Here is a 14,102-nt window from a genome sequence, read left to right on the forward strand (position 1 = left end):
GTCCTGTATGACACGGATATGACAGAGCCCTCTGCCAGCCCCATCCCAGACGATACCTTCGCCGCCACCTCCACCACCACCCCCCCACCCCCCCACGGACCCACTGGGAGCATTATGTTTCCCTCTGCCTGTGACATCATCCTGTCAGTTTGTCCTCCCAGACAATAGTCAAATCTGTCAGAGCGGCGGGGGATCAATTTATGCCGGGGATTTGAGCGCGGGCTCGCGGGCACGCGCTCATGTGGGCCGCCTTTACGCCGTGCAAGTGTAATAGATACGTGACAGAAAAGTCTCCTTGATAATCGTGCATATTCATGAGCATACGTACATGGATTGTATCTCATACCGCGGGTGTTTTTCTTCAGCCCCCCATCCTCTCCGTGCCTGAGTTCGGCGCATTTAGCTAAAAGGCAGAAAAGCCTTGTGGGTATCATATGGTTATTACTTTAAGGTATGATATGTTAATAAAATGTGTCAAGATGTCTGAAACCCTTTGTCTCTTTATAAACAAACTTACAACGTGAACTGAGCTAATTAGGAAGCCCATCTGTTCAGTTTCACAAACTTAGCGATATTTACCGGAGAAACTGTAAAAAGACGAGCGTCGTTTTTCACAGCGGATGACAAGTGTTATAAATCTGACTTTAATTCCCCATCCTACATCCTTTTATTATAATTATATATTTTTTCCCCAGGATTTAATCCTTCATGTACTTCAGCAAATATCTTTTCACAGTATTGCACCTTGAGCTTTAACATTTATAATTAGGCAACGTATTTGTTTTCCTGGGCAGTTTTTTAAATGGTGAGGCCTTCCTAATTACTGCCTTATTTATTTATTTATTAATTTTTAGCGCTCCCAAAGAAAGGGGCGTTTAATGAATCATGAATCAGCGCTGGCGTTTGCTCAGCTACCATGTGCTTATTGTGCTGGATGTGAGGACAGTCCTGGGTTTTCCCTGAACAGCACCGCGCAGGAGCTGTTGGTGCCAATTTGCTGATAGTACACTGACCGTGGACGTTGTGCGCGCTAAGCACTGCGCCGATAGGTTTGAGGGGAGGGGGGGGTGAGATGATTTAAAAAAGGGTTGAAAAAAGAAGCTGCAGGATCCATCTGCTTCTTTCTGCTCTTCTGCGCTGATGCGAGATTACGCTAATCTGGTTACTTGTCAGGACAGGTTAGTGAAAACAGGCGGACGGCCGGCGGTTTGGGTTCAACTGCTTGGGTGGAAGCGGCATGGCACGTCTGCGGATTTTGCGTCGTTAACGTTGGGCTGAATTGCTAGGCGTCCGGTGTGCTTCGGGTGGGGTGGGGAGGAGGGAGGCGAGGGGCGGGGCTTGGCGATCCTTTCCGCGATGCAGTTCGCAGCAGCGGACATTAAGGGTATTATTGTTGCCAAAGAGATTTTCTTTCATTTCCTCTTCCCTGCTTTACGTGGCCCAAGGTGTTTACTTTTTGTCAATTCCTTCTTCGATATGTAATGATTGGAGGACCCTCGGTTAATGAGGTCTTTTGATATTTCTGTACACTATGAAAATAATACGGAGAAATTAAAAGACATGCTGACTTTGACATAATTGAAAACTTAATGGCTTCATGAATTTTAATGGGCCAGCCCCTCTCTCTCCCTCTCTCTCTCTCTCTCTCGTTTCCTCCCTCGCTCGCTCGCTCGCTCAGGGTGAAGCGGAGGGGGTGTGTGACTGTGTCCCCCGAATGAGGGTCCGAGGGCGTCTACAAGTTTGCTGACCGCATCCTTAACCCCGCAGGTTGAGCACCCCATCACTGAGTGCATCACCGGCCTGGATCTCGTCCAGCAGATGATCCGCGTTGCCAAGGGTTACCCGCTCCAGCACCGGCAGGCTGACATTCCCATTAACGGATGGGCCATAGAGAGCAGAGTTTATGCTGAGGTAGAGTGAAACAAAATAAATGCTCTAACACTATTTTTGCTTTATTAGCCGCCATGTGTCCCCGCGTTTCTCGCAGCTGTGAGTCGGGGGTGCGGAGGGCGGAGCCAACTCAACTTTTGGGGGGAGGGGCCTTCATGCCACCGGTTTGCCTGCTGGGCCCTCCCGGCCATCGCTTTGCTTATTTTTAACAGCTTTCAGCGTTTTTATTCTATTAAATTGCCCCCTTAAATTGCAGACAACATCCTGTATGCTCACGAGGCTGTTTTCTCAGTGAGCACTTTTAAGACGGCAATAATTTTGCAACTTGTTATGCTAATTAGGGTGGCGTTCCAGGTCTTTTGAGTGCAGCAGCAGATTTATAGGCTATTTGCTTGGAGGGGAGGAAAAGAAAAGAAGTTGGAGTAATTAGTCCCATTAACCAAGAATAATTGGGTAAAAAATAACCCCGCCAATGGCGTTAACGCTGAGCAGTGGCAGTAGACCTTGTTTCCTGTGTTTTATTTCAAAGTTAACGCTTCCTCTCGTTTGGCCTTCCTGTCAGGATCCTTACAAGTCCTTCGGCCTGCCCTCCATCGGCCGTCTCTCGCAGTACCAGGAGCCCGTGAACATCCCCGCCGTAAGTCCCCCCGCGAGACGGTCGTTTGCCGCCTCCTTTTCCACACCTGAAACCTTTTTATTTTTATTTGTCTGGAGAAACCTCGTTTGCGGTCTGAGCATAATCCCGGAAAATGTCTACTTAAACATTTTGGGCCATAATGCATTTTTTTATGCCGCACGCACACGCACGCAGATCGACCTCCGGATACTTGACGTGAGCAGGGTGAGGCTGCGGTCTGATGTTAAAAGTGAGCAGCTGACTCCGCGGTCGGCCGTGCTTTGTGGCGACACGTGATCCCCGTTTCCCTTTCAAATTTTCCTGTGAGAAAATGGCACACGTGTCCTCCGTGAAGACAAACGGCCGGCGTAAAAGCCTAATTTCGTTGCCGTTGCGATAAAACCGTTGCCCAAAAAAGGTTTGTACCCTTTCCTGTGATTCTCTTATCTTGTCCTTTGAGCTTTTGAAGGATAGGAGCGATGGGGGGCCGCCATTCCCATTACCGGCCCTTCTGGCCTTCAGTAAACATGTAATTAATAGCAGAACTGGGGCGCTACGCGCTCTCTCCCCTGCGTCAGCTGCAGTAACATGCGTCGCAGGGTTTTGTACACCCTTTCCTGCCTCTCTGGATGCGGAGACTGCGAGGGCAGCGGCCGTTCCCCAGGATCTTTGTTTGGGCGCCTTATAGGCTTTTAACAAGGGCCACTTGACGCCCCTCTTTGTTGCCCACTCTAAAGGCTCAAATTCCTTTAAACTGCTTCACCTTTGCATAAAAGTGCCTTTGTGCTTTTCAAGAAAAGGGTGATTGTTTCCCCAGAAAAAGTAAATAAATGACACACCTGTGACAGGAACAGATTGACAAACTGAACTTCTTTCAGGTGCTGGTGTCAGGAATTTGCGGAAATTATAACCCGTAGTTCTCTTTTGCTATTATTCTGCATACAGTATTTTCAAGCTTTACGGAATGATTCTTCTCATTTTCTCCAACGTGTTTTGCCATTTGCAAAGAAGTCCACATGAAGGTTGGTTTTTCCATGTAAAATACTCCGACAGCATTCTTGGAGTAGATGTGTAACTTGGAAGAGGGTTGGGCAGTTAGTGGTGCTCAGTGACGTCTGAGCGGAGCCCTACTGTACTCGCGCCTGCTGTCCACGCATAGGATTCCAGGGTCTCCGTGTCTCTGAACTGCTGTGGCCTTTGTGTGCTGCCATCTCAGCTACCGACTCCGGAGATGAGGTCCCCTCGGTGCTGCCTAGCACAACCCTAATGGGCCGCCCGTCTGTTTACCTGCGACATCCCCGGTCCAGTCCGACAACCGTGATCCTCTTTATCTAAGTCTCGCTCAGCCAGCAAGACGCAACACCTGATTGGTTGCCGAAGAGCTGTCTCTCCCAACACAATTTGTATATCGTTTATATACAGTATTTATACACCTGTGTGTGTGTGTGTGTATATATATATATATTTACATTTATTTATGTAGTTACATTTATTCATTTAGCTGACACTTTTCTCCAAAGTGAGTTACAATGTTAAAGTAACTACAATTATTTACCCATTTGTACAGCTGGGTAATTTTTTCACTGGAGCAATTTAGGGTAAGTACCTTACTCCAGGGTACTACAGCTGGAGGTGGGATTTGAACCAGTGACTTTTGGGTCTAAAGGTAGCAGCTCAAACCACTAACCTCTTAACACTACTTGCTAAAAACAATAAATAAAATGCCCTTCGGTATGTTAGTACTTAATTGAGCTTCATTACCTTGATAGAATCATCTACCACAGCTACCTATGAGATACGGTAAATTAGAATATTAAAGGCAGATATACTTAATTGCTGTGCTTTTAATAAAAAGTTTAATAAGTCGCGTATAATTTAAACTAACTTTAAACGTAAATTAAGGTGAAAATATTTTAGATTAATTTATTTCAAAACAAGTATCCGCTATTTAAACTTTAAACTTATGTTGTATAAATTCTCACGGATAAGATGCAAAATTAAAAGTGGTGCGTTCACTATGTGTGTGATGTGAATATGAAGTTCCAAAGTCTGTTCCAAAAAATGTTGGCCAACATCTTTTATTTTTTTCTGACATACCTGTATTTTCTAGTTAAAAAATTAGGCAAAGCTATGAACATGAAATTGTTTCTGTACTGCAGTACTTGTCTTTATTTTTCGTGACGATGCCATTTTTTGTACGAAGTAAAATGATATTTTGTACATGCGTAAGACTGACGAAGCGTATTGAGCACCCACCAATATGACGTCCGTTGCAGACAGCGCCCCTTAATGGCAGAGAATGGCATTAGTTGTAGTGCACTGACCAGGGGGAGTAGGCTGATGGATCCATGGGGTTCATCGGGCCTTAGGAAGAAGGCCTAATGTAACATTTATGACAGCATTAATGATTAATATTAGTGATGTAACACCATACGATATCATATGATGCCTGTTCTGTGCAAGATGTAAGCATTTACCCTCTTCTGGCTCTTTATTGCACTTTTAAGCTATTAATTTATTTCCAGATCTCGTGTTTATCGTTCTCTTTGTAAAGGGAAAAAACGGAGAGGGAGAAGAACACAAATAATGAGAACAGAAGATGAATAATCGGTGAGACACATCTGCAAATGTGTACATGGCGTGTGCTGTTGACATGACCCAACTCCGGCAAGCAAAGAGAAATCAACCTTCAGAATAATAATAAAACAAATATATTGTCTTCAATGTGAACTTGCCCCCCCCGCCAGAGTTTTTAAGGACACGGTATAACATCTTTAATATGCCGATCGTCAGCGTCAGGCCCGGCATGGGAGGCAAGGACACAGCTAAGGAGAAGGTGTAGCGCATTAAGTGGGAACACACTTGACATCCCCCACTGAAGTAAACCCCCTATTAATTACTCAATTTAAATAATTATTTCCTTGATTTGTTTTTCTGTCCCCACTCCCCCACATTTCACATGTATTTATAATTTTTTTTTTTGTCCCCCCCTGCTCTTTCCGAGGGAAGTTTTTCACCATATGGTTGCAGATCAAATAATGTCAAACATTTTGCCCTTGCAAGTTTTTGCAATTTGCAGTTTTCAAACGTGAGACCTGTTGAAAGCGCAAGTGATAATGGACACGCGGCGCCCCCCATGGTCCTTCCTCTACCATATCCTCCTTCAATTAATGGTACAGCGGGAGTTTTATGTAATAACACTTGTGCTCGGGCGTTGACCGTGTGGTGAGGGGGGTGGAGGGCTGTCGTGGTGGTGTGTGGGGTGGAAGGGTAGTCCAAAACAAACAAACAAACAAACAAAAAAAGAAAAAAACCATTTGGCATATGCCCGAAACGCTGCAACGTAGGAGCTGGACGGCTGCAGGACGGACAGGAGGAAAGGGAAGGTGACTGAATGGAGAGGAGCATGCGGCGGGTGCTGTCTGTCACTGCCGCTTGGAGCAATCAGACGGGAGCCAGCGGGACGAGGGAAACGCTGACGGCCGCGCTCCCGTATCTCCATGGTGATCGCTTGCGGCCCGTCGCCGAGGCCTGGCTGTCCCTTCCCTCGCCGGCGCTTAATCAGATTGGGCTGTCACTTGTCAGGTACACAGGAGCACCGCGAACGTCGTGTGGAATCTGCTTGCTCACCCCACCCCACCCCACCGCAGTCTGTAACCAAGGAAAAGAATGAGAGTCACCCCCCCGACCTGTAATGAAGACAGGAACACCCAGAAAGGTCAATGTTTACATTTTTGGATTGTGCCTCAGGGCGTTCCCACACACGAGAACTGAGATTAAAAATTATTATTATTATTATAATATTTAGCTGATGCTTTTCCCACCACCTCCAGTGCCCCTTGTCTTTTTCTCCAAAGCAACTTCCAGAAATTTACCCATTTGTACAGAAGGGTAATTTTAGCGTGTCACTTCAGGCCAAGAACCTTGATCCAGGGGCCTACAGCGGGGCGGAGGGTGTTCAAACCTGGATCACCCACACTTTTACATATGCGGGAAGGAGATTAACGTCATGCGTAAAGATTCTTGTGTGCATGCGCGTGTTAGAAGAGAACAAATGGCGGCACGCTTCATGCGGGGACTGCCATGGCCCCGGCCCCGGCTCCGGCCACTCTGGGGGCGTGTGGGTGCCAGCGTCATGGAAACGGCTCCTGCGGTCCTGTATGAGAGGCAGGTGTAGCAGGCTGCCGAGAGGCCCCCGCTTGCCGACTCGGCGCTCACGCCTCGCTCGTGTCTTTGAAAGGAGGGAAGAAAAGCAAACACGGCGCGCTGTTTAGCCCGTCCTTTTGACAGCGATCCCCGTTTTATATTTGGGTGCAAGAAAAAAAGCTTTGTTGTGAATGGGCTCATTGATCGCGTGTAATAATAGAACTGTATTTTTACACTTCCTGAAGATGAAATTACCGCTTTGTAATTTTATTTTTGTTTTCATTAAATTGTTTTCTAGTTTGTTGTTGTATTCATATTAACAATGCTTTCTTATTTAATGTTTGTGTTTTTTATATGCTAAATTAATTTGAAAAATTAGCCTTGGATATCCTCTTTGGATCATAATAATGAAAAACAATGAACACAAGGCAGAAATGGTTATGTAAGATACCGGAGTGGAAATACTGGTGTGTGTGTGTGATGTATAAATGAGCTGTGGTTTGTGGGAGGGATGCCGGAGCTCAGCTTTTTCCTTCCAGATAGCCAACAGCATCTTGACGAGCGGATTAATGCCGCGCACATACGTCTTGGGGAGGGGGTGCAGGTTTGGTGGACAGCACCAAGGGGGGAAAAATAATTTTAGGCGTCAGGGTTTATTTAGATATTGTGTGGCGTGCGGTCGTTGCGTTCAGCTGTCTTTACATCCCGCTGCACTCAGAGCCTCGGCTCTGCTCCTCACCTTCGCGCCCCTCTCGCTGTAGAAGAGTAAGACGAACCAAGCACTGGAGCGCAGGTGGAGCAGGCGGTACCTGCGGGCCGCTGGCCCGGGTCGGCACGGCCCAGCTTGGCCCGCTGTGCCGCGTTCTCGTGTGAGACATCGATTTGTCCGCAAAGAAAGCCTCTCTTTATTCTTCACCCCTAGTTTTTTTCCAAATAGGCTGTGTGGCACCACTAGTGCTGAATTCATATAGAAACTTTAACTAGGATTATTTAAATGAGAGCGAGTCTCTTTCTTTATTTTTTATTTTTTCCCCTCATTTTTGGGTGACAATTTGTTGTTCTTGCTTTGCAGGTCCGTGTCGACAGTGGCATTCAAGAAGGAAGTGACATCAGCATTTATTATGATCCAATGATCTCCAAAGTTAGTAATTAAATTTGCTGTCAATTTTTTCTTATTATTAGATTCTCGGTAGCGTAATTTCTGTACTCACTCGCAGAATGTGTGAAATTATTTGCTTTAATTAATTTATTTAATTTTTGTACAGAAGGTGCTTATTACATCTATAATTTTTTAATAGCAACTACTATGCACAGTTTAAATTACCAATTATAGTCGTGAATACATTTTGTCACTATGTTGCTGGTAAAACACAGCTTTTCAACTCATTTACATGTCTAAATAAATAAAAATTAGTTTTCATAATTACATTTTTATAGAAAATTAGAACTTTTTCAAATTGCAGCAATGACAAATATTTTTAAAATATTGGAAAGCAACATTAATAATTAATATAAGAAAAGCACTGTGTAAATAGCGAGTTATGTGGCCTTGCCTACCTAGACTGGGCCTGTAATAATGTCTTCTTTGATAATTGGCCTCAGGGGAGCACGGTTCAGGGATACACTGGTACACCCGTGGTCTTTTGTCCAATGTAAATTGAATAACTGGCTGCAATATGTTCCTGCTCCGAGCCACCTGCATGTAGCTTAACGGCAATGGGGCCGCTTTGGACTTCCGTGTTAATGTGCGGAAACCATATACATGGTGATGCCACGGAGGAGGGAGGAAGATGCCTTAAGCGAACCAGGTGTAGTTGGTTGTGTGTGAATATGTGCCCTAGCTGGGTTTTCACCCCTTTTCTTTTTATTCCTGCGACACTTATGGAACGAGGAACCTCTCCTTGCGGGATAATGTTTATTACAGTGACCCTTATTTGCTGGTCTCGATTAAGATAATATTGAACTCACTGTAATGTACAGTGTCACCGAAATCTGTGGTCAAAGAAACACTAATTGCTGTTACTGTAGCCCTGGAGGCCTGTTGCCAGTAGCTGCAATGCGAGTGTTTGCTTGTGTGTCCCCAACTGCAGCTGGTTACATATGGATCCACTCGAGCCGAAGCGCTGCAGAGGATGGAGGAGGCTCTCGACAATTATGTCATCCGAGGTGAGTGGCCCAGCTCCTGGTGTGGTGGGCTGGCAGCGATGAAAGCGAAACAGCTGGAACGGGTTATAATTAACAAATTGAATATGATTTTGCCTATTAACTGGAAATTAAAACGCAGGAAAAGATGGTATTAATTAGCCAGAAAATGTTTAATTTACCGCAAATTCTTGGCCATAGCGTTGCGGAGGAGATGGTCGCTCCAGGGTCCGGGGATGTAGCCTCATCTCTTGTCGCCGCACTTGAGTTCTAGCTTTGAGATCGTTAAATATTGCTTATTATCATTTGTTTGTTTAGCATAGCTGACGCTTTTCTCCAAGGCGACTTTCAATGTGAGGTTTGTGCACTAAGGTACTTGCAGCGATTTTTCCCTTTGTACAGCTGGGCAGTTTTTTACTGTAGCAGTTCAGGGTCAATGCCTCGATCAAGGGTACTACAATGGGTCTGTCGATTGCGAGGCGAGGCCGTGCCTCTAACTGCTACGCCACCTGCTTTGCATATTTGTCTATCCTCTGTTTGCAAACACGTTTCCTGAACAGACACCTCTGTAACACTCTGAGTGCCTCTGTGTCGTCTCCCTGCTACTGTTCAGCTGTACATTTTCTCACTGTTCTGTTTTCTCAAATCACGGTCGTCAGGACATGACCAGTGAAATCTGGAGGGGGGCATGAGGAGGTTAGGCTGAAATGGCGAGCGGGGGGTTGGGCGGAACGGTCCGGAGGAGCTCGCGTGGCGTGGGCGGTCGCCGGCCGTCTTCGCGCTGACGCAGAGACGGTAAGCGACACGGCGGGGGCAGCGCGGCTGCGGCAGGTGCCCCTGTCAGCGGTGCTCCTGGCCAGGAGGAAAGGTCACTCTCACACCTCCCGCACGTCCAGCAGGTGGGACAAAAGCCTGAATTAATAATGGCAAGAAGCAGAGCAGTGGGACGCAGGGTTCGCGGGGCTGGGTGGGGCTGTGCTGGGGTGGGCAGGAGCGGAGTGGGGAGGGAATTGAATTTAAATGCATCCTGTCTTCACATTATTTCTGGACATTTTTCCAGTCATTTATTTGATTCAGGTTGCTTATCGAGTTTTATTTTTAGCTCTTTGATTTAATGAATGTAGGTGTTTTATATGTTGGTTGGTCTCTGTGTGTGTGTGTGTGTGTGTGTGTGTGTGTGTGTGTGTGTGTGTGTGTGTGTGTGTGTGTCTAAGCATTAATGTTACATTAAACATTTCCTTTTGATTTTGTCATGGAATAGTTAATTTATTTGTGTTTTAAAGTTTCAACCCAGTGCAGTTACAATATACAATGAGTTTTCCTTCCCCCTCTTTCATAATTGTTTGTTCTAAATTTATTTTTTGTAGCCTATATTTTTTTTTTGTAAAGCATTTATGTCTACATATATAATTTTTAACTGTAAAGGATTTTGAGAAGCTTCTTTGAAAGGCACTATATCAAATAAAGATTATTATTATGGTTGCAGCTATGAAAATGTGCCTTATGATTTGAATACCTTGGATTTCTCTGTCTTTACTGTTGATATGGGTCAGGCCTTCACCCATCCACTGTGTGTGTGTGTGTGTGTGTGTGTGTGTGTGTGTGTGTGTGTGTGTGTGTGTGTGTGTGTGTGAGAGAGAGAGAGAGAGAGAGAGAAATGGTTGTGAAAGGCTGGTGACACCGGAGGCCTGTGTGTGTGTGTAAATATGAGCTGTATGTGCTGAACTGGTGTTGAAGTGTGAATGTGGACTAATTAGCAGCATTAAGTGGCTGTGGGGCTGCAGGGATTTCCACACTCGCCAGATATTCCCAAAGTTTCTCCTTTGTTCTACACACTGCTGCTTTTAAACAACGTAAAGCGCACACACACACACACACAACAGTGGTGTGTTCGCTGGAATACAGTCCATTCCAATTAGTTGCAGGGTAGGGTACCACTGGGGTAGACTTTCTTTTTAATTAAACATATATTCCCGTGATAGTCTAATTTTACTGTCAAATAATTTACCTTAAAGGGAAAAATGATGATGTCTGTTGCGCTAAGAAAATTTATAGTTCCTTACCACTTCCACAGGGGGTGGAAATGGGTGATAGTTTTACAGCTATAAAATAAATGCATCAGTAAATGATGGAGAAATCAATCAGTGCAGATTTGAGTCCAGCAGCAGGGTCATTTGCGTAAAATGGAGTACAGAACCCCAGAACAAGCCACTTGCTTTTTTTTTTACAGGGTAACACTGCAGTTGCTGTTTGGGGAGGCCCTGGTCTCCAGAGTACAGTGCTATGTATTCATCAGTGGAGGTAAATTGCGGTGATGAAGTCAGAGATTCACTTTGTTATTCTTTTTATTCATCCTTTGCTAAACAGTCCTTGTTGATGGGAAAGTATAATCGGTCCCTGATGACACTTATTATACACACTGTGAATCCTCGATGATGCACGTGTAAACGATGGGGGGACGAGTTCGCCCTGGGTTCGAACAGAAATGTGCACCCATTGTGCCTCACACCCTTGTCCTTCTTTCTACACCTCCGCTGTGCCCGAGGGTGCTGGTGGAAATGGTGGGGGCGGGATGGTCGCTGCACACCAGCTCCGTCCGGTGTCCCTTATCAGTACGTCATTGGTCCCCACCTTGGTTTTTCTCATGGACACGTGTTATCCGTGTGGCCCCCACTGACCCCGAATCTCCTTCCCTTCAGTGTCTCTTTCCCCATCTACCCAGAAACTTGCTCTTTGTGCTTCTCTCCATCTGAAAGTAACAGGTGCACAGGGGCCCTCTTCCATCTCGCCCTGCTGACCCGTCCAGCCCGAGGGGCAGCTCTGTGCCCCCCCGCTGTCCCCAGGTGCCGATGGGACCCTCGGCTCCGAGTCCCAGAGGAGCGGGCGTCGAAGCCCCTGTTTCAAATTAACCCACATCTAAGCTCTCGGCCATTTCAGTTGTTTATTTTTTCCTCCGAGTTCAAAGGAGGATGACACTGTGGTTTTTTTTTTTTTGCCTACCCCTTCGTTATTTTAGGTGGTCAGTTTAATAAATAATGCAAAATTCCCACAGAACCAGATTTTGCTGTTAAAAGACTTGTCTGTTTATAGTAAAACAGTAAAACATGTCTCTGTTATGAGAGATATTTAATAAAATCGGTTTAATAACCTCCTTCTTACATATCCGTACAATTTAAATCCGGAGTCTGGATTGTATCTGAAATTCCACGACTGGACAAATAACCTTCTAACTGTTGTACCGAGTCAGATAACAGGAACCTGAATGGACAACAATTAATGCTACTTGTTTTAATTTATTTTTGGTTAATTAAGAGTTGTCTAAGCGTTGGCTTTGTCTTCCCGTTCCCTCTGCCGTGTTTTGCAGCCAATGTGCTCGGCATGCTCTTTATTTGCACGTTTGTGTGGAATAAGCGGTATTCGCCGGCCCCGTCTGATCCCCTCGCTGCGCCGGCCTTAATGTCGGCCCAGTATTTTTCAAGCAGCAGGTAGTCGCAGGCAAGCTGTTGGTGGGTCATCATTCTTCAGTCTCGCTCTTACTCACACACAGATGGAGACCTCCCGACCTTTGACTGAGGTCACTTTTAAATTACACATTTTCAAATTCTTCCTTCTCAGTCGGGGCTTTCGAGACGGAACGTTCTGGACGGGCCGGGGAAAAATGTCACTTGCGCACGTCTGCTTCACAGCGTTACCCATGTTAGAATTTATATTGCGTTTTCTTTTTAATTTATTTTATTCGCACTGCCACCCCCTCCTTTTTGCTCTTGTCATGTGCATCAAATTTATTTCCTTATCCTTCTCTTACAGTGATTCCCCCCTCCCCCTTTTTTTTTTGTTTTTTATAAGCGAATAGTTCTGGCTGTGAGTCGACATCTTGGCACGTGTCCAGTATTATATGGATCCGAGAGGCTGTTTGCTGGAGCTTTGCATACTGTATTAGAGGCAAATGAGGAAGGTCCCAGTGAAACGCCATGTTTGCATTTCGTTACGCAGTTTAGTGGCCAGTGTCCACATTTTGGGTCGTTCAAAATGTAAATGATCCAGACCACCATTCATTCATTCATTCATTCAGCTGCTGCTTTTCCTCCAGAGTGACTTGAAATGAAAAGCTACGTACACTGATTTACCCATTCATACAGTTGGGTAATTTTTGCTGTATCAATTCAGGGTTATTACCTTGGTCAAGGGTACTACAGGAGGAGGTGAGATTCAAACCCCTGTCCTTTTACTGCAAGGCAGCAGCCCTAACCACTGCGCCACCAGGTGGGCCAGCTTTAATCCCAAAGGTGTGTAAATGATGTGTATTAAGGGCAGCAGCATATTCTGTGTTTGTATTCCTCTTCGCGTGCGTGCGCGTGTCCCTGGGCCACTTTATTAAATTGCAATATTCTTTTTTTATTTTCTTTGTACAGAGAACTAGGATTTGCTCGCTGTGTTTGCGGTCTCTCTCAGCTGCTCTCCGTCTCTGTCGCTCTGTGGTCACTCATCGACTCCTTCGGTGACGGAGTAGCTGGACTGGGTGGCGGGGGCACAGAATTAGGATGCTCCTGGAAGCCTTTGATCCAGGGTCTGTTTGGGTAATCAATCGCTTTTGGCAAAATCTACGGCATCTGGCACCGACCATCATCCCGCCAGGGATCCAAGGACCCTTCCGGAGACACGCAGTCTGTCTGCTTGCCCATGCACCATCAACCGGCACCCTGTTTGGCGCGGTGCTTATCGGCCGTACTCCCGCCGGTGCCGCGTCCCTGCGCTTGGCACTTTTCCCATTCACGTAAAAGAAGTAGATTTTCACGGGTTGCGTGCGTTGAGATGTGCGACGCTACGGCGCAGTGTTGGCCGGCTGGATGGGCCTCGGTCCCGAACAATGCGGCTGCCCAGATAAAGAGCCCAAAGGGGGTTTTTCTGCTGGGGGTAGAATGCCCTGAATGGTTGTTAGGCGGCTGAGACGCACTCAAAGAAGCACAGTGGCCTGAGAGGAGCCCTGGACACCAGGTGGTGGGGGGAGACTGACCTTGTTTTAACCGTACCATTAAAGCACCCCCCTCCATCTCCATTCGGCATTGCTGTGGTGGGAGGGAGGCTGGGAGATCCACTGTTGCAGCTCATTCAGTACAGCTCGGACCTGATTTTGTGCGTCGGCTCTTCTCTTCCAGCACCAGGGATCTTAGCCTTTCCAGACCTCCCGAGTTGACACTGGTGGCACCCCCATCGCCACATGCCGTACAACTGGGGAGGGGTGGAGTGCAGGTTCTGTGTGTGCGTGTGTCTGGAATGGGACGTCTGCCTGTCTCATGGCCTGAAGACC

At 46.3% G+C, this 14,102-nt stretch overlaps 1 protein-coding gene across 3 annotated transcripts in view; it reads left to right on the plus strand.

Annotated features, from left to right (window-relative positions):
- Positions 1–14,102, plus strand: part of pcca (propionyl-CoA carboxylase subunit alpha) — a 115,009-nt gene that overhangs the window by 44,758 nt on the left and 56,149 nt on the right. For all 3 annotated transcript variants that reach the window (XR_001965804.2, XM_018745068.2, XM_029256713.1), the window contains 4 exons: positions 1,768–1,911; positions 2,453–2,527; positions 7,725–7,793; positions 8,743–8,818. Coding sequence is in view for 2 of the 3 variants with exons in the window: in XM_018745068.2 (XP_018600584.2) it covers positions 1,768–1,911; positions 2,453–2,527; positions 7,725–7,793; positions 8,743–8,818 (364 nt within the window). In the remaining variant the exon portion in view is untranslated. The remainder of the gene's footprint in view (positions 1–1,767; positions 1,912–2,452; positions 2,528–7,724; positions 7,794–8,742; positions 8,819–14,102) is intronic.

The sequence above is a fragment of the Scleropages formosus genome, chromosome 12, assembly GCF_900964775.1.
Source record: "Scleropages formosus chromosome 12, fSclFor1.1, whole genome shotgun sequence".
Lineage (NCBI taxonomy): Eukaryota > Metazoa > Chordata > Actinopteri > Osteoglossiformes > Osteoglossidae > Scleropages > Scleropages formosus.